The 21,028-nt window shown below is 44.9% G+C and overlaps 1 protein-coding gene across 1 annotated transcript in view; it reads left to right on the forward strand.

Moving 5' to 3' along the window:
• pdgfc (platelet derived growth factor c) overlaps positions 1-21,028 on the forward strand; it is a 61,972-nt gene that overhangs the window by 21,901 nt on the left and 19,043 nt on the right. The window contains exon 2 of the mRNA XM_080774764.1: positions 16,650-16,842. Within this exon, the coding sequence (XP_080630890.1) occupies positions 16,650-16,842 (193 nt within the window). The remainder of the gene's footprint in view (positions 1-16,649; positions 16,843-21,028) is intronic.

A 21,028-nucleotide genomic window follows, 5' to 3' on the forward strand; every position in this document is an offset into this window, starting at 1 on the left:
ATCTCAACGTTTCGATTGTGTGGATCTTCATCAGGTCATGAAAGAATAAATGAAGTAATTTTATAACAATTTTAGCCTTATTCTTTCAGCTGCCCCAATAAATACACAAATATAAAAATGTAATGCAAATCAGTGAGTAGGCTTACTGAGTGACCCCTCAAGTCATCATTTCAACCTGCAGTAGCCTACAAGGATTTAATGCTACAACTGTTGTAGCTTAATACGAATGTGGCCTAGAGGTCAAATCTCAAGCCGACATGGCTAACTCACTCCCTCTGATGAAAACCCAAACCTCTAGTATAGAAACCGCTGTCGGGGAATGCCAAAGGGTTTTTACTGGCCTCTGAAAACCCTTGCCCTCTCCTACGAGTGCACCAGGCTCTGCCAGAATCCAAAAGAATTGAGTCATTAGGCTGTGCATTTATATACAGTAGATATATTATCTCAAAGTTACCATGCTGATGTCAGCTACCCCCAGTAAGAATTAAGCAAACCATCGTTTTCAAACCAAAGTTACCGCGCTAACCACGAGGCCTTAGCACAGGCCTCTTGCCCATGGGTTGCGCCTATCACAGCTGTTGTGTCCCCGCCAGGGGACGTTATTTGCTAGGTCCGTATATGTACGGACCCCAACGTATACTCCATGTATACAGTATAATGTTTGAGGCCCACGGCAGCTTTTAACATTGTTCCGGTTGCTATGCAACGCTTCCGTCACCACCAGCTATGGGACGTTAAAACTTCAATTCAAAGCAGGATTTTCAAACCTCCTTAAGTCGGAATTTTGGAGAGCTGTCCTTGGTGGATCTTCTGCCATCCAAAGAATGTCATTTGTGACTTTGTACCGCATCGCTCCTGTAGTGTAAACGTTTCTGACAACAGGTTAACAGTGTGTGCTTGTGCTAATGATAGCAAAGTGTGTGTGTTGAGTCGAGTGTGTGTGTGTGTGTGTGTGTGTGTGTGTGTGTGTGTGTGTGTGTGTGTGTGTCATGTGGCGGGGGGTGGGCAAACTCCTTCTCAAAGTGAACGCTGATGGTGGCACTGGGAACTGGGATTTATGCTAACGGCTATCCGCAATAAAAGCAGATTGATACACGGTATCGATTTTTCTGTTTTTGGCCATTCCTTATTTTTGAGGGGCGCTAGCCCCTCCTATGTCCAGCTTTGAGTGTTTGTATAAACACAAACATTGAAGACAAAACTGAGGACGCAAAATTGTGATTGGCCGGCATGATTGGGTGGGAGATGTGCCATTGGTTGAGAATAAGATGATGTATGATGACCTATGATGATAATAACGGCAGCGCCCCTCACTTCACATGGGTGTCCTATATAGACAGCTTTGTGTGTCCCTGGGTCCCTGGCTGTGTCCCTGAAAATAGCGTTTGGTTGGTTTTCACCACCAACTGTCACTGTTGTGCAGCCTAACACACTCACACATATTAACTGTATATATGATGATTTTGGGTGTGACAGTATAGGCCTACAGTGACAGTATAGTACAGTAGACCCCCTGGGGACCCCCACATAGTAACTCTGTCATTTCTCAACCAGTTCAGACGTGGGCCGGCTCGCCGGGACTGAGTCTCAGTGACTGACACCTTGTATTTTCACTTTCTTACTGCACACATTCATTCATGCTACGCAGCTTATATCTGCATGTTGCAGTGTGTTAAATATGACCCATCGCTCAACACTGCGTCACACGTTACATTGCTCTGGCTGGTTGTAGGTTTACCCAATTGCATTACTTTGGCCTGTGCCTGTTGATAACAGAGAGGTTCCAGAATAATTGCCATCAGTGAATTGGTCTGCAGAATGCAGATGCCATGCTATGGTTCAGTGAGCAGAGAATGCACTTTTTATAGTGCATAATGGAGAAACCCTTCTTTGGTGTGGGGAGTCCCCTTGGGGAAACAATCCTCCCAACTCTGGCAGTGTGCTAAAATCTACTGTACTCTGTACTGTATACATACAGGCTAACGGGCACCATTAATACGACACGATCAAAAGACAATGATTTACCTCGCATGGGTGAAAAAGACCGGACCAGATTGTGGAAAAACCCTCTGCGAATGAATCACACCTCAGGTATGTCTCTGCAGGACGCCTTCAAATCGTTCATGCCTCTCACGGAGAAGCATTAGTGATGACAGCACTCAACGGGAGGCTGTGTGTGTGTGTGTGTGTGTGTGTGTGTGGGGGGGGGGGGACGGACGGGACAGGACAGGTCAACTGGTAAGAAACAAAGGTGTCGAGGCCCCTTCCTTCCTCCTCGACCCTCCCACCTCTGCAGCTATAACATCTGCCCGACTGTTTTTAATTAGCACTCGTGCAGATGACAGCAGTAGAAGCACCTGGGAACCTCGCCAGGCTAACGAGACACCATCATTGAGGCAGATCCATCGCACGCCTCTCCGTCTGTCAGGTCGTCTTTCACTTTCCCATCCCTGGGAGCCCAAGTTACTTTATCTCCCTCCTTACCTGTTGACAGGCCTTCGTCCGGGGGTTCCAGTTCTAGTTCTCTGGAGTGTGCGTTGCGTGTTCTTGGCGTGTGTCGCCGGTGGTGACGGACCCTTTGTCCCATGTGACAAACGGCGTGGAGGCGGTTGTATGAGCACTTCTGATGGGAGGAATCACTCTGCAAACTGCATGGTGCCAACTGTTCCATTATATGGCGTTAATGTGATTCTTCTAAGCTTTAACAGTGCAAAGCAATTGTATCTACTAACGTTTTACATTCCCATTTAGATTTAAACTAGTTTAATCCAGCAGCAAATATTTGAAAAACATTAGACGTTTGGACTTGTCAATACTATTCAAGACGAAGCTTTGAGGCTTAATTATCATGTAACACTTAATTCCTAACACAAGCTAATATTGTCTAAATGTATTCCCCTAAAGATCACATGGAGTATTTTGTTGTGTGTTGTAGTATAAATGAGGTCCCACATCGCTAAAACAATGCAGAATATTATTATATTATTGATTTAAAAAAAGGTTTCAAGGTCCGTTTGGTTGATAAAATGAGTTATGAACATGATATATGGACCGGAGGTACTCTGACCTGTAAAACAAAATAACCATTCACACATCTCTTCCATAGTCTACTACTCTACTTGCCAGCCCATAGAGCCCCATTGTGAACCCGGACATTTTCAGTACCCTAAGGTTTTATTGCGACTGTAGAATGCAGATTACTATGAAAAACGGACAAACCTGTCAGTCCATCCTCACGCCTCGTGACATGTCACGCCACCATATATGGGTATAGGGTCGGGTTTGGGCAGAATAATTTGGTTCCATATTCCTGGGACCATGGATGTGATTTATAGGCAGATTTGAAGCCGATCTCAGATTTTGAGATAATTTGTGTGCAACAGTGCAAGTGGAAAGTTTGGCCTACGTGTGGCATTTAGAGGAATGACTATTTGGTCACCAGAATCGATAGGATCAATCCTTGCTGCGCGCGAAATGTGTCATGGAAAACAATGGTCAGCAATATCAGTACTGTAGTTCTATCAATTTGGCAGCATTGAGGTGCACTGCAAATTCCAAGGCTTGGTCATATTGTTTTTTAGATATGTTGTTTTGTAAGTGTTCTCCCGATCGGGACATCGGAAATCGGCTCCGATCACATGATTTTCAAAAGGAATCGGGGAGAAAAGATCGGATCTTTAATTGTCTAATGTGTCTCTCAAAGAAAGATGTATAAGCAATGAGATTTTGTACTAACTGTTGTGTTTATGCCAGTTGTTTTCCTTCTGGTCCCAGTCAGAGATCATCAAACAAAGACTAGTCACATTCAGAGGCGTGAAGGACATGAAACTATGATGAAAACAAAGGAAATGTAACCCCCGCTATGCATGATGGGATAGGTGTCTGTAGTACTCTCTCTCTCTGAATGAGAGAGAGATACTCTTTAAGAGTTTTAATTTCACTTTAGGTCTATGAGCTGTAGAACTGTATTCACTCTAATTAACAACACGTCGTTATTTTTGCTACGATTCCATGCTTTCATAGAAAAAAAAATGACTATACTCTAATTAAAGTATATAGTCACATTTTGTCTTTCAATAACTGAAACGGACTACACTAGAGTGACATACATTAGGATATTTGCTATTGTGATATGGCATAAGTGTTATATCAAAATATAAAGATCAGATCGGGAAAAGATCGGTATCGGTATGTCTCAAAATCAAATGATCGGAATCTGATCGGGGAGCAAAAGAACGTGATTGGAAAGTGGTGGACGGATAGACGTGGTCGTTATAGTTCAAAAGTAATGGCAGTCAAGACTATATTAGAGCAGCAAATCAGAGTTGTAGTGCATATTTGTTTCATAAACTAAATTGCAAGCTTTGTCATGTTTCAAGTGTCATGTTTTCCTCACCTTGAAAACAGAGAACACAATTTGCTTAAAAACCCCGCACTGGTTTACACAGGGGAATTAAGGACGAGACGGTGTATAGGAGAGACAGAGAGTTGGAAAGCTGGGGGGGGGGAGAGAGAGACGAGAGATAATCTACAGTCATGATCTTTCTCATGTCCCTATTATACATTATAATAATCAATCTCTTCATTTGAGGAGGGGTCACTCACGGGATCAGGGTCCTCATTTACCGCTCAACAAATAATTGCAGCTTTCACCCACTCGTATCATCGACTACTTCCTGAGTGCCGCAGTTTCATAACCGTTCATCTTATGGGACATAATTAGACCTCTATTGTTCCTTTTTTTTTTGTGCAGCCTCATGAATATTCACGTTTGCCAAAGATATCGGAGCTTTTAGCAGCTGGTAGGGACTCCTTCTACCCGCAAAATGATACAATTGTTTTCCTCTGATATTGTTTGCCTCCAGCAGTAGTGGGGGGGGGTGTTTTGGAGGGGAACAAACAGATGATGAAAGAGCTTGCTTTATGAGCAAGTGAGAGGAGAGGAGGAGAGGAGAGGGAGTGGAGGTCTGGGACTAGGAGACCTTTTGACAAATGAGAGATGGATAGAAACGTAATGACCTGTGGAGAACCATTTATTTTAATTATTTATTATTGTTTTACAGTGTTTGGTGTTTAGTCACTTCACACAAGCAGAAATGGCATTTAGTCAGTCGAGTGGCATCCATCCATAGCAAGGCTTCAGTTCATGATGAATAATGTGCATTATTGTCGCTGTTGGGCAGACACATTAATCTCCATATTTCATTATTTTCCTCATACATGAATGCCCTATTTTGTACATGACACTGCAACAAAAGTTACGAATGTGGCCAATCTGCAAGCTCACAATGCGATGTGAGCTTTGTGTTTGTGTGTGTGTGTGTGTGTGTGTGTGTGTGTGTGTGTGTGTGTGTGTGTGTGTGTGTGTGTGTGTGTGTGTGTGTGTGTGTGTGTGTGTGTGTGTGTGTGTGTGTGTGTGTGTGTGTGTGCGCGTGTGTGCCAGTGCCTACATGTGTGCTTATATCTATTTAATACTGTATGCTTTGATATCTCCAACTTGAACAGTAAATATCTGTGTTCACCAAACAATGTTAAACCATCTAATTTGTTTATATTGATATGATTGATCATTGGAATTAATGACGCCCCGGAGAGAAGCTCCACTAACATCAGAATTGTGACAATACAAGCTCCTCATATTGGATGAACCTTCGGGCAGTAAGGCACTGCCCCCGCCCTCAGACATTCACTGTCAAAAACATAGATTTATCAAAAATTCACAACTTTGTATTTGTGTCAGTTCTGCAGAGCCAGGTACAAACCTGCTTGGTTTACCGAAGTGAAGCCTGTGGCAAGCTGTTGCAATGCTGTGTGCAGACCGGAGGGTTTGGCTTTAGCATCCGAGAAGGAATGTGGTGAACAGATTTAGTTTGGAGGCATATGAGCTTTGTCTGCTAATTAGACAAACAAGCCTGTGGCCTCCGGGAGGTGGCAGGTCCAAATCCCACCTGGTCTCATATTAATGATAACAGAATCTGATGTTTGTCTAATGTCTACGCCTGAAAGAAATGCATCAATATATTTGAAGTAAGAAAAAATATATATAATTTCGACATCTGTAGATGACATCTCATGTCAAACTTGTCAGCCAGATATGTCATATATGGACATATGGGCTGCATTTATATGGCCAATATGGTCATCCCTGACGCTGGCGTAGGGCGGTTTAAACCAGCAGCTTTTCCCCCCTAACCCCCAAAAAACAGTGTCTGAACAGTGACGACTTGACATCAAATACATTTTTTGACTGCAATATGTTGACGTATTTGCCATAAGACAAGGAGGAGAGCATATATACCTTCTTTGGACATTTAATATCAATGTGCCCTTGAGTATATAGGGCAAGAAACATATCAGATCGGTGGCGGTCTCGGGTATGACCGTCTTTTAACATGCATGAGCCTGATGGGGGGGGGGGGCATTTCTGCCAATAAGCACAGATGCTCCGCAAATGATCCCTGAGTATATTAAGGTTAAAAGGAAAAAAAACGAGAGAATTTCATTACGGAGGGGTCTGCAAGGCCAACACTGCTCCCCATGCATCCCTAGACAGTCGGGTCAGGAAGGTTAGAGGAAGGCTTGGCAGGGCAACTGGTAATTAAAGAAGCTTATTATAAAGCCCTGCCTTTTCTCTTAAAGAAATCGATCAGCATCTCTTATTATTCTGTATTATTCTTTAAATGATACGACTGAAACGTATAACTATACTTGTCTCCTCCTTTAATGCCTCGGATGAATCATTCACTTTAACTGCAATCTGAGAATCCCATTAAACCTTTTAAAGTTTGGCCCATGGTTCACATGCTTGGCTCCATGAAGAATCCAAGGGCAGTTGAGAATCCCCATTTTGTTTTATGCTGAAGGTTAATTTAACAAAATCACCTAATAGTGGTATTTTTTATTTCTAGTTGAGGCTCCACGTGATAATGCTTGCACGTGGCATTTGATTTAATGGCTATAATTGTCCACTTAAATGGCTGTTTGTCCACTCGGTGCCAAAAAAAGTATCCTATACCCTTATCTTGTCGTCATTTAAGTTGTGATTACAGTTAATAATTAGCCTAATGTGGAAATGGGAGGAGTTGGGGTGTGGGATTGTGGCCATTACCTCATTTACAACCAAGCATTCACTGAGACGCCAACTCGCATTCGTGGCATTCCAGGCGGATCTAGTTTAAAGGATTTAAATAAGGATTTATGATAAACGTATAAACATGTGTGGTGGTGTCTGTATCTGCACAGACCCTTCCCTGTGCCTGTATTGTTGTCTTTTACTTTGCCTGGGAGATTTCTGGACACCAACCCTTTGGGCAGTAGTTGTGTGCTATTGTTATAGTTGAGCCGGGGAAGTGGAGCCAACTTTGAATGTTGTCTTAACAAACCACAACTGACAAATCCTACTTGTTAAAAGGCCTTAACTATAATATGGCTATTCTAAACGGTTCACCTAGACCTCGAGGCCATGTACAAATCCGTCCGCAATCGCCAATCAAGTCGTCTAAGTGGGATTTCCATGCAACAAACCTTTTATCTCTAATCAGCCTTAATTGCTGATTCTGGGGAATCTTGCAAAGGCAAAAGCTGCCCACTCTGGCTCTCTCCAGCTCAAACTGTACAGTAATTTACTCCAAAACCTCCGGCTGTCCAGCTGCACAGATGGGACTACAAAGCGAGTCATGGAGCCTGCCGTCCACAGCTGTGGACAGAGGAGTTTTTGTTTATTTAAAGGCGTGGTATTGTCAGTGGCAGGCATGACCCAGGGGTCAGGTCGGGCCTTGCTGCTTTTTGTAAGAAAAGTCTTCCACCCCGTTTATTTTTCTGCCAGCCTATTGTGAGGGCTGACAGTTGAGGTGTAAATTGTAGCGATTGGCCACCTGACTGCAACATTGCCAGGGAATTGCTTTGTGATCTGTACTGGTTCCACACAGGGTCTGTGTGCTTTTTGGGACAAACGTAGTGACTGGTAGCTCAAATGTGGGTTCAACTCTGTACAACACAAATATAGAAATAGCCTTTCTTCCCGCCTTCAGACTTTTGCTTTCAGTCCAGGCTCCAGGAGGAGACATGACGTCCCAGAGGGTCAACACGTTCTACCCGAACACAAATAGACTTCCATAGTGAAAGGATCGGCCGTGGGCCAACCGAACAAAACGGACACACAATCTTCCTTTTCCAGTGCCAAACACCAGCATAGGCACTAATTAGAGGCTGAGGCTAAAGCGCTGAGGGACGAAGGAAGCGTTGTAACCCGAGGACGGCCTCTACTGCTGCATGACAAGACTTGGTCGTTGGAAAGAACGTCAAAAAGCCCAAGTGTCGAAAGAGTTCAATTTAATTTAGTCACATATGTTTTTTTGGGGGAGGTTTTTTGTCCACTGCAGCACATGCACTGCCTTTATTGGGCTGACGGGTGCTAACAGACGTCTGGGATGCTTTTTTAGAAAACACTGTCCAGTTTGTGTCTGGTACAAGTTATTCAGGACATTTCTGGGCTTTGTGTTTGCACCTAATTCAGTGCAGAGGTTTTCCAGTCGGTGTGTATTCATTGTAAAATGAGCAGGATTTTGCTTTTAATTCACAGAACCAGAACCCAGTGTATCAAATAACGCAGTACTGCTCTGATGATGTTGTTGTTTATTTGTGACCCGGTACATGTCATGACCCAATTCTCTGTTCTCTGACTGAGAAACATAAACTGAAGTAAGTCTCACGGTTTCTCTTCTCACTTTCACTCTTTCACACAGGCATGTGCACGCACCCACGTAAGCCCACAAAGCGTATGCACATGCACACATATACATGCACTCATTACAGCTCCTCGCTGCGGTGTTGTGGTGTCAAGTTGGGTCATCCGATCCGAGCTGCAGATGTTTGGCGGAGCGTTCGGAGGATAAGCTCGCTAGACGGCCCCTCCTGTCACCGTGTTGGTTTAGTTGGGAGTCTGGAGAGACGGCGGGCCCCCTTTTAGTGCCTGTTCTGAGGTTACGGCTCCCTCTGACCTCTGGCCCCATTAGTTAAAGGTTATTTAAGGGGTTGTGATCAGCCACCTGTTGCTGAGAGGGTACTGGAACTCAGGTGTTCTTATGACTGAGCACTGTGCCGGTCACTGATGTCGTCAGGACATCAGCAGCTATCGCTGAAGATTCTCTTCTCTCTGTCTCTGTGCGGCATGACGCCTAAGGGGTGGGTGAGCCGTCTGGAAGTGCGTTTGTCCTCATGTCCCCCTTCTATGCGTATTTATATGTCTGTGTACTGTACAGTATCTGTGTTCCCCACGTTTTGTGTCGGTCTGTCCATGGCTAATCTTGCAAACCACTGATCGGTGCCAAATGTCTTGTGCAAGCTGCCAGCAGGCCAAAGAACTAAATCTCTCGAATGTTTTGTGTGAATTTCTAATCTCAGACAACCGTCCCTGCAGGTTATGGGTATTTCGAGAACCCTCTACGACTTGGAGGCCAATATGAATGACTGTCCCCGACTACACATTTGGACAAGAATGATATCTTATCTATCATGTCACAAGTATAGTTTAGTGCTGTATTTAAGTAAATTGTTTTATTTTTATTTTATCGACTTAATTTACTTGAGTATACTTGTTGGATACTGTACTCCGGTATTTAAACTCGAGAACGAATTTGACTGAGCGACTTTTACTACCGAGCATCTTTTCTCCTCCTCACACTCCAAATTTGGCTCTTCATCCCGTTGTTTCTCTCAGTGTTCACATGAAGTTAAATGCCCGGGGGTTGCCCTTGTCAGTGTCTGTGTCACGTCTCTCTGTGTCTGTGTGTGTAACTGTGAGGTGATTGGTCCAGCTCATGGTGGCGCTATTATAATAGGCGGGGACCTCATGTAATTCCGACGGAGCATCATGCGTCCGACATGCGCTGCTCCCGTGCTTGCGGTTATGGTTCAGGGTTTGAGGTGGGATGTCGCTTGTCGGACCAATGACTATAGTCTGAACTACGTACTGCACCCATGTGCACGTTAACCGATCTCATCGGTCTAGTCGGGTCTATACTCAGCCTACTGAAAATGACAAGCCTCCTCATACCCTCCCCTAAACATAAACGCAAGCATGTCGCAGCGCGGTCCTAATATTAACGCGTGTTCGCCAACCTTATTAGAGCAGAGCATGCCAATGGAGCACCGAAGTCTGACGTCGCTTTCAGTAGAGGGCGTCAGTCCCCAGGTTCATGTATTTGGATGTTTGGTTGCATTGAAATCCCCATTGAGGCGATTTTAGATCGCCTCATATAACAACTGTGTTTGAAAAATAAACATGTCACCCCGGCCGCTTCACTCATATGGATAATGAAGAATCAACTGACTGAGAGAAAACGCTAATGTTACTGCTGCTGAATTAGTTAGATTTTCGCTAGAAGCAGACTGTATCATATATGAGTGACTGACTGTTGCAAACGATACAGAGACACCTCCCTGACAATAACGCAGAGACAGCTTGTTTCTTTTTGGACCACAACGCTTATAGTAGACGATATTAAGATCACCCCATGTTATTCTCCATAGAGAAATTACTTCCGCGAACCAGGGGAATCGTCGGGATGAGCGAGTTACGCCAGGACTTCGGTGCTCTATACTCGTCGAAAACAGTCGTACTGATCCTAAGTGATCACTGCGGTCTTGTCTATTGATAACAGTCGAATCGGGTGAATCGGTTTGACGGCAGTCTGAGCAAAGCCCACGTTAGCTGGCCTGGCTAAATAAAACCATTATGGAGGTAAATCCTGATTTGAATCCTTTTTTGACAGAAGTCAGAGCCAATGGGGGATGATTCAATCTGCCAGTCAAACTGCCTTTGATATTAAAATTGGCTGCGATTTAATATCGCTAATATTTGCCCTCTGGTCTTTTATTGTCAAACATTTCCAAGGTTTTAAGAGAGAACACTGCCTCTGTCTATGGAAAACCTGGCTACGCAGCTGTGTCTTTGCTCAGGTTACAACCGATAGGCACACACTTGCACAATAAATGAACTGCCAATTTGTCTTGGTGGCAGACCAATACATTGGACACAACACCCATTGAGACAGTAGATTATATTAGACAGCAGACATTATTTGAAGCCGTAATGTGCTGTGTCAGACTCATCACATCTTGTTTAGTGCTGGATAACATGTCTGGCAGACTAAACCACTACAGTAACTGCCCCCAGTGGTCTCATGAAGCTAACTTTTTTTTTTTTTAATGGCATGAAAGATTCCCGCGGTGAGTATTCAGACCTCACTTTTTTCTCTTCTACCCACATCGACTGTAAAAAGCACCAACGGCAGTAAATATCCTAAGCAGGGCCGGGAATTTACTGCACCTGTACTGGAGCTGCACACAGGCCTAACAAGGCACAGATGTGATTGCATCCCATCGTACGGTCTAGGGGAAAGGAAGAAAAAAAAAAGGACTCATTGTTGGGTCTCGGTTTCATCAACTGACAGGGGCCTGGTGTAGCTCCGCCCCCTCGGGGGCTTCCGAAGCCTCCGTCCGGCTTTGATCGTGAGGCAACAATGGGGGCCAGCGTTAAAAACAATTTAGTTTTTAGTGTCACTGTCACGGCAACATGGCCTGTCGTTTACAGGAGAGGAAATATCTGTCATGACTGGTTATACAGATGATGTACGACGTATTTGAGGCCAACGGTGTGGCATTGGGATCTAATGTGTGAAAAATAATAATTGCCCCCCCCCCCTAAAGAAAACCGACACATACGCTGACACATACGCCACATGTACGCCTCATGGTACAAGGAACTCCGAGGCATGGCATGGCATGGTAACTTAAGAGTGACTTACCTTGGAGTCAGGGTTGACATGGAGAAATACAGGCCGACTCTCCCCTTCTAGCATTTGATGTGTGAGCTCATGTTTGAAGCAGCTAGACGGAGCTTTGCTCGGAGAATTGCTGTGTATTTAAATGATCCTGAAGCCAAAGTTATGTCCGCTCTATCACAGAATATGAACACCAGATAAACCAGCAGACCCCTGCAGGCTTGGTTGTAATGGGACAAGGTCATGATTTAATATGAATGAGGTTATTGTAGTTCTCCTCCTGACACAATGCTGGACAAGACTCTCTGCTCTTGGATGAGAAACATGCAGCATGTAATTTTCTGCTTTTACTCAGGTGTGTGTGTGTGTGTGTGTGTGTGTGTGTGCGTGTCGTGTGCGTGTGTTTGTGCGCGCCCTGTGCAACCCTTGCAATTATCTTCGCTTTCTTTGTTAAGAACAGAGCAACACTGATATTCTTAACCACTTAAGCCCTGGCATCACTACAGGTGAAAATGTTCAAAATATTTCAAAATAGTTAAACACATTTTTTTACCAGCTGCGAAGCAGACTGGGCTACATTCTATAGGCTTGGTATAGTGACAACTTATGGTTGGTAGTAGTGACAACTTCTCTTCTCATTGGCTGCCTCGTCTTTAGGCAACCACACTTTTTTGCCTCTAGCCGACCTCTCAGCCAATGGGATAGTGGTATTGCAGTGCCTGCATGGCTGCATCTTTCCGCGTGCTGAAAATAGCCAATCTACAAGCTCACGACGGTATCTTGATCTGACTAGCCCTCGCTGGCACGGTGCGTGAGTCCCCCTCCTATAGTCCTCCCCCAGTTGTTTCACACAAACGGCGAGTCACTCTACCGCGGACCCCCGCGCCGACCTCCGCTGTACCCGTGGACCCCCACGCAGACCCCCGCGATTTCGACACATACACGAGAGATGTTCTTTAATACCTGCCAAGCCAATGTCAACATACAGTACAACCGACAGCTGTGCGCGAGGTGCGATATATGGTTTGGAGAATGGCCTACCTGAGAGTGTACAAATACAACCAAATTGACCCATAACAGTCCATTTCTACAGTCTCAGAGTTTGTTATAAAAGGGTCCTTTGGTTCCATTTGCAGTATAGGCTAATTAAGGCCTACACTCTCACGGTTAGTCACCTGGACAGATCCTGTTGTTTCCACACAAATACAGATATTTACATTTCATAGCACAATTCTGGAGATATAAGGCAGCAGCTGGTTATCAATTGATAATTGATTATTTTAAGTACACGCTTGTGACGTGTTGTGAGTGTTTAGATCCGCTATTTTCTGACCTGGGCCGTGGCTCAGCGGTCCAGGCGCCTTGCCTTTGGTGGCCCGGTCTGGCAGTGTGCCGCGGGTTCGACTCCCGGTCCCGACGGCCCTTGCTGCATGTCATCCCTGCATCTCTCTCTCCCCATTTCCTGCCGGCCTACTGTCTGTCCCTCCCTAAAAAAATATAATTTTATATTCTCTAACTAGCAATAAGTATAAAATGGGGCTTAAGTGGTTTAATGTAATATTCTTATTAGTCCCAGGAGGAGTGTGCAGACATTATTCTAGCAGAAGTCTTTGTGTGTGTGCTCCTACTGTACCAGTGTGCATCTCTCTCTCTCTCTCCATAGACCCCTGCGTGCACACTGTTCTCTGTTCTCAGTTGTGGGGAAGTTAATGTTTAACAGCATGAATGGTTCACCCACCAACGTGTGAACAAAGCACAATGGTAGCTCTGTACAGCTCGGCCTCCTATTTATTCAGACTCACTTCCTCTCCTAATAGCCGGCTCTACTTTCCTCACAGGGAAAAAAAAAAATAAGTAGGTCAAGGAGAAGTCATGTTTGAGGTGATTCAGCATGGAGGGAGCGCTGTCTGATCACAGAACAACACTGGTTAACCCTGAGAGTGAGGTCATTTTCAACTTGGAACTTTCAAGGCCTGGAATTGGATCCGACTGTTGGAGTGTGTGTTAGTACAGCGGCTGAACATGAGGTTTTATATTAACAGAGAAAAAGTTTAGGAGAGACCAAAAAAACGAAACAAAAAACCAGTAGCAGTTCAATTGTGTGTGTGTGTGTGTGTGTGTGTGTGTGTGTGTGTGTGTGTGTGTGTGTGTGTGTGTGTGTGTGTGTGTGTGTGTGTGTGTGTGTGTGTGTGTGCAGTACTGGACTGTTGGAGTGTGTGTTAGTACAGCGGCTGAACATGAGGTTTTATATTAACAGAGAAAGTTTAGGAGAGACCAAAAAACGAAACAAAAAACCAGTAGCAATTCAAGTGTGTGTGTGTGTGTGTGTGTGTGTGTGTGTGTGTGTGTGTGTGTGTGTGTGTGTGTGTGTGTGTGTGGCATTCAGGGAGAGCCTAGGTACTATTCTTTTTGTAAACGGTCGCCGCTTGGAAGACAAAAGAAACCACAGAATCACTCGGCTCATTCCTGCAGAGGAATGTGGTGACATTGTTCACCCACCTCTTGCAATTACACTCGATGAGTGCTTCATAGGATTATACAAGATATTCCCAGACTTTTAGGATTAAGTATGATTTCATGCAGGTCCGTGTGTGTGGACTATACCTTTTCATCTGAGTCTAACTTTCTTTTCATTCATCTCTGGAGTTTTTTTTTTTTTCTCTCTCTCTTCTCTTTTTCGCCACAGCAGCAAACCTCAGATTTTCCTTTCACATTTCTCCCCCTTTAATTACAACCTTAATAACAAAGCATTCCATTCAACGTTTAACTGATTTTTTCCCAAGGCAGTATATGCTCAGGAGTGGGTCCCCAAAAACCATGTGTCTATGTAGAATTGCCCCGGTATGTTGGGGGGATTTTCTTTCCTGTTGGAACGCTTACATTAAAACCATATGTTATACTTACTGTTCCACTCACTGTAGTGTACAGTACATCTGGGGTCATATATTCAACCATCGCGTATATTTTTTACATTAATCATTATGTACTTTATGGGTCCTATATGTTGGAGCCCCCTGTAATAGGGATGTAATTAAAAACATGTTGTGATGGAAGGCCAGACTCTTAATAATACAAAAGCTATCGGCTTGTTGCCTCCTGAGCAAGAAAACAGAAGTGAGAGGACCCTGCAGTCAATCAAACGGTGCTCTGTAGCTACTTGCAGCTCTGATTAAAGGGCAATAAAACCCATTTATTCCTTTCTTTCAATCAATTCTGCAAAGACATCAAAAGAGCGCTTGGCTGCAGTCAGAGAGAGAGAGAGAGAGAAGCCTGGTTGGATGACTATGAATGGGATCACGGAGGGGTTTTGCCTTGTCAAATATACCGGATCCCGAGGCGCACTCTGGCCACGGAAACCCCTCGCGCCTTTGTCAATACCGCACAAAACATCCATTCGCTATACCTGCGAGGAGTGCAAAGGAAGAATGGCTTTGCAAAAAAGTTTGCTTTAGCCCCAAACAAGGTGTGTATTATTTGAGGAAGGCACAGTTTGTTTTGGGTGCCAGAGCTCCTGGGTGTTGTGAAAGAGTCTGTTCATTGAGAAGTCTTGCCTGGGTTTTGTTTTTCTTTACGTCGGCTCTTCTGTCAGTCAGACTGGCCTCGGCCTGGCGTTTGGCCCAGCTCTAAATGAAGACATCAAAGTAATGCTTGCAATCTGATGTAATCAGAAAAAGCGTGTCATGTCTGTTTTATACCTTTTTTTTTATATTTCTGATAGGCGGCACTGGAGTCTATGCCAGGTGAAGAGAATGAGCTTTCATCAAGTTGGATCTTGATATGAAGGCTGGTGTAAAGGAAGGATTAGTAAGGAGCTGGATCGTGGCCTATAGCTATCCAACATTGATAGGTATGAACAACTTCAGTCAGGTGCTGACTTTTAAGTGAGCTTACCTTTACTCTGTCCACCATGCCATAGGCGTGAAGGCCAGTTTTGTTTAATCGGCCCGTTGATTTGCATCAAATTTAGCATGTTGTAGCATTTATTGCTAGCGCCAAGCTGCGATCACGTAAAAAAACGGCAAAAAATCCCCATATAAAGACGGCTTTATATGCATTATGGCTCATCTGCCAAAAATGCGATATTCGGCGCTTGATTAGAGCTTAGATTGACTCAGTTATGATGTCTGATAGACAGGCTCAATTCCACTACCGTGACCTGGCCGACTTTCACTTCCGGTTCGAACTGACGTAAACATCCGCTACTTTTTGGGACATATATTACAAATACGCTGGCACGGGCAACAACCCCATCTGATCATTCTCTTTTGCTTATTGAAATCAATAGTGTGGTACTTAGTTACAGTACTTTTACGCCACTGGACAGACCACTTCTCAGGTCCGAAATATTGTCCTTGGAAGCGTCCAGAGTTCCAGTGTTGGCTCTGAACCGGGTTCTTCTGATCGTGTCCAGGCTCTGCTCTCGGAGCCAACTTGAACCTGCCAGTGTTTTCCTTTCTGTCGCAAGCTGAATGAAGTCAACATGAATCATGCTGCTGGTGTTTCCTCACTGAAAACGCATGGCAAAAAATAAAACCGCAATCAAGCATTTCGATGCATATTTCTTCGTGCAGAGCGTGCCGCGGATATGGTTAGTCATCTGTTTGAACCACTAACAAACTTCCAACAGTGTGTGTGTGTGTGTGTGTGTGTGTGTGTGTGTGTGTGTGTGTGTGTGTGTGTGTGTGTGTGTGTGTGTGTCATATGTTTTTCTTTTGTGACAAACTCATTAATGGAATAAATTGTTAGACAGAGTGACCTTACGTTTTTAGATGATGGATTGATCCTTTTCGCTGTTCGGATATACAGTAGGATATTAACAGCTATAGAGTCTCCCTGGGTGGATCCTAACTGTTGTTTCTCTGCCAGGCGTTCAGGACTCCCACCAGGAGAAGATCCTAACGGTGACTGGAGAGGGAATGGTGCAGAGTCCAGATTACCCACACACCTACCCCAGGAACACTGCACTGGTCTGGAGGCTGGTAGCCAACAGCAACATGAGGATACAACTGACCTTCGACGAGCGATTTGGACTGGAGGACCCCGAGGATGGAATCTGCAAGTATGTAACGTACAGTACAGTACAGTACAGGATGATTCTTAGACAGATGGGTGGATGGGTGGACTGACAGTCATACAGACAGAGAAAGATAGGTTGATTCTTAGACAGATGGGTGGATGGGTGGACTGACAGTCATACAGATGGAGAAAGATCTAGGATGATTCTTAGACAGATGGGTAGATGGGTGGACTGACAGTCATACAGATGGAGAAAGATCTAGGATGATTCTTAGACAGATGGGTGGATGGGTGGACTGACAGTCATACAGACAGAGAAAGATAGGTTGATTCTTAGACAGATGGGTGGATGGGTGGACTGACAGTCATACAGATGGAGAAAGATCTAGGATGATTCTTAGACAGATGGGTAGATGGGTGGACTGACAGTCATACAGATGGAGAAAGATCTAGGATGATTCTTAGACAGATGGGTGGATGGGTGGACTGACAGTCAAACAGACAGAGAAAGAGGTAGACAGAAGGAAAGAAAGAAAGACAGGCAGACAAATGGACAAGAGATCCATATATTAGGCAGGTACTGTAGTGTAGATCTAGAGAGATACTGGCTTCTAATCTCAGGGGGTTTCCCCTGTTGTTGTCATGCTGCCCGCGTGTTCTGTGTCATCTCAAAGACGTATGCCCTGCTGTGGTCCGTTTTCAAAGACGTAGAGTGGGAGCGAGGACATTTAGTGAGATTGCCTGGCCGACCGTAGCACTATTGAAACCCTCGCCAGCCCTGTGATTTTTGTTTGGCGACTAGGCGAAGCAGGACAGCATTTACTTGATGTAGTCGATTTTGTGTTTTTTTTTTAAGACGAGGCCATGGGATTTCTCCAAAGTCACACGGGATTCCTAGCTAACCGTCCACACGCGCACGCATGCACGCACGTGCGCGTACGCACTGGAATCCATGAGGTTCCAATGATCGATTCATCCTCCCTGAATGAAACCCTACAGCTCTGCTGTCAATGCATCAACACTGACCAGAGACGAGGCGAGAGGAGTTGAGGTGGAGGTGAGAGGCGCTGAGTCCGCACGCTGTGCGGTTGGCCATTCCTGCAGAGCCCCCTATTGGCTGATGGAAAGCAGCTGTGTGTCCCCAGAGAGCTGACAGGGTGTCGATGGACGCCATGACCTCAGCGCTGCTCCTACATCAACAATCACGCTTGACAGGTTTACACTGTTTAAGCTGTTGTAGTAGGTGACAGGTGGACCAGACTGTGTGCCGCTACAGCTACCTGTGTTACTAGGTCTAGTTGTCTCTGAGTTGAGTTCCAGCACATTTATTATTATGTTTTTTTTTATTATGCACATAATTATGTGCATATTCGGCATGAATATTTTTTGCATAACCTTTCATGTGGACGAGGTATACAGTATACGTCTATTACGGATCTGCACGATGCTTCATCTCTAGTCGCACGTGGCCGGGTGTTCTGCAGTCGTTTCTCAACACGTGGGTTGGGACTAAACCACAGTCGCCACAGATGTTCTGACGGGATCATACGGAGAGAGCTTTAATAGAGTAACACTTACAACTTCCTGTTTCCAGGGTCACGGGAGTCCTTGCCACGTCCACCACTCCAGAAACCACATTTCTTTACTGTTTTGTTTTTTTTCCCCTTGGTCCGAGGCTCAGCATTTTGAACGGGTCCCAAAACACACAGCTGGCAGGGCAACGTGCGCACACATGTCTAAACTACGGTATCGACGTCTCCACTATTTGTGTGTGTCTCTTCCTCTCTTTTCTTACCCCCCCCTCCCCTCCTCTCTCTCTCTCTCTCTCTCTCTCTCTCTCGCTCTCTCTAACACACACACACACACACATGTGCGCACACACACACACGCACGCAATCTTCATTCTGTCTATGAAGTCGAGTGAATAAAAGTGTCTACTGAATGCCTGAATTGTAAAAGTAATCTCCGAGACTTTATCTCTCCCACTTCAGTTTCATTCTTCTCCTGTCTCAGTCTCGATCACTTCACAATTTCAGTCTCTCTCTCGCTCTCTCTCTCTCTTTATTTCTCTCCATTCACACATTCTTATCTGCTTCTTCATGGCCTCTTGTTTCATTGTACTTTATATTTCAGTCCGGTCACGTTTAGAGCACACAATTCACACAGTGCATATACCCACTGATGTCACTCTGGCTCACAGTGTTATACTGCCTCTACAGAACTATCGTTTATGTTATCAAAACTAATTCAACGGCATATATTCAGCAGTCGGCAAACCCGACGACCGTTGTGTTGTTGTTTTTGTACATGCTGTGGTCAGTCGAGAACCGCTCTCTGACCTACTGTCCCTGAGTGAGTGACGGACAAACCCGCAGCCGGACTCTGCATCATGGGAAAATGGAGCATGCGGTCCGTGATGAGCTCTCCGTTTGTACATTTTCGGGTCTGACTGACCGACCCGACCCGACGAGACTTGTAGTGGATACATGGTCGCAGCTAAAACCGTTCTGTATATGATGCATGGTTCTATACAAAGTAATAAACACATAACAGTATTCGGTGGGAGACAGCTGTTCATTGCTGCTGGGGTGTACTGTAAACAGGGGCTCACACACACACACACACACACACACACACACAGATTGAATGTCAACCACAGACACTCTTACATCTCGGCTTTATGCGTGCATGCGTGGGATGGGCAGAGAGTGTGTGTCTGTCTGTCTGCTGCTGGTTGGCATGGCAGCAACGGAAGAGAGTTTTGGCACATCGTACAGAGATCAGTGCAGATCTGTCTACTGTCTAGAATGCAATACAATGTGGACATGAAAACGTTCGGCATGGTAAATTGCAAATAGTATGCTGATTTGATCAAAAACAGTTGTCTGGCTGGCTGTCTTTCCAATCCGTTTTTTCTCTGTCTCTTATCTCTACTGTATATACCTCGCCCTATTTATTTCTCTCTAGCTGTCTCACTCTGTCCCCCATCTTCTTTCTCTCTCTCTTTCGCTCCCCCCCCCCCCCCCTCCATTCTCCAGGTAGCTGTGTATATTCCAGGACATTTGTAAACATGCGGTACAACACTGAGGATCTGAGACACATGTCTGTGTGTGTGACAATGTGTCCCTCCTACATTATTAATGGAACATCTGTCAGGATGTGTGTGTGGAAGCTGATCACAGAGACACACATGCTGCTGTCTCCTTCTGAAGCATATAACGGCACACACGCCAAAGTCTCGACTAATATGTAATCCATGTAATATATAGTTCCAGTGTTATGACTGGCTCTCCAGCCAAGCTCAAAATGACAACAACGCTATACCTATAGCCATGCTCAAATGAAAGATATAGCATCGCTAAATTGAATTACGCCGACAACGATTAGAAATATAGCATCTGTTCAGCCTTGCTGTTATACTAGAGGCTGACTCTAGCATACTCCCATCAGCTGTTTTTTTTGTTTTGTTTTTTAAGCCAATATTTTAGTTTAGTATAATAATATGTTTGAGTTAACAAGGCAGGTTGCGTTTATATGCGTCGTATGTATATGTATGGGTTGTAAAGTTTTATGGAGAAACATGAACCGTAATACCCAATGATCACTATGAAAGACTAATGTGTCGTCGTCTTTACTCTTTAACACATTAAGACCGGGAAAGCCTATCCGTTAGTGATGCGCGCGGGCCAGCCCGTTGCCTGCAGGTCCCGTGGGTTAACCCGCAGGCAGGTGGCGGGTCAAGGTTTTCAGCGCGGCGGGTCAAGGTTTTCACCCCAAAAAGGGGGAAAGATGCATTCCGGTACCTTCTCTCCCTCTCCTATTATCTCTCTCTCTCTCCTTCTCTCCTGCTCTCCCATCTCTCTCCGCCTGAAATCATCTAGCTTGTTAAACCTATTGCTTATTTGATCAAGTATGCACAGCTGCCAATGATATCCTCATTAGCCTATCCCCGCGCGCTGCACGGCAACTTGATTTGAATGTCCGATCGTGTACTGCTGTAGGACAGGACACTCACTGTAGTCATCGTTCAAATTCCCATGTAATGTAGGACAGGACACTCACTCAATGTCCCATGTAATGTAATGTTGTAGGACAGGACACTCACTGTAGTCATCGTTCAATGTTCTCTCCTGTATTGCACGCCATTATAAAAGACAGGGGGAAATATGAATTGTCTAAACCGAACCTGTGTGGGGCTGAATGTGCTGCTATGGTTTTGTTCGCTCCCG

This window comes from Protomyctophum bolini, assembly GCF_963924005.1.
Source record: "Protomyctophum bolini genome assembly, chromosome: 10".
NCBI lineage: Eukaryota > Metazoa > Chordata > Actinopteri > Myctophiformes > Myctophidae > Protomyctophum > Protomyctophum bolini.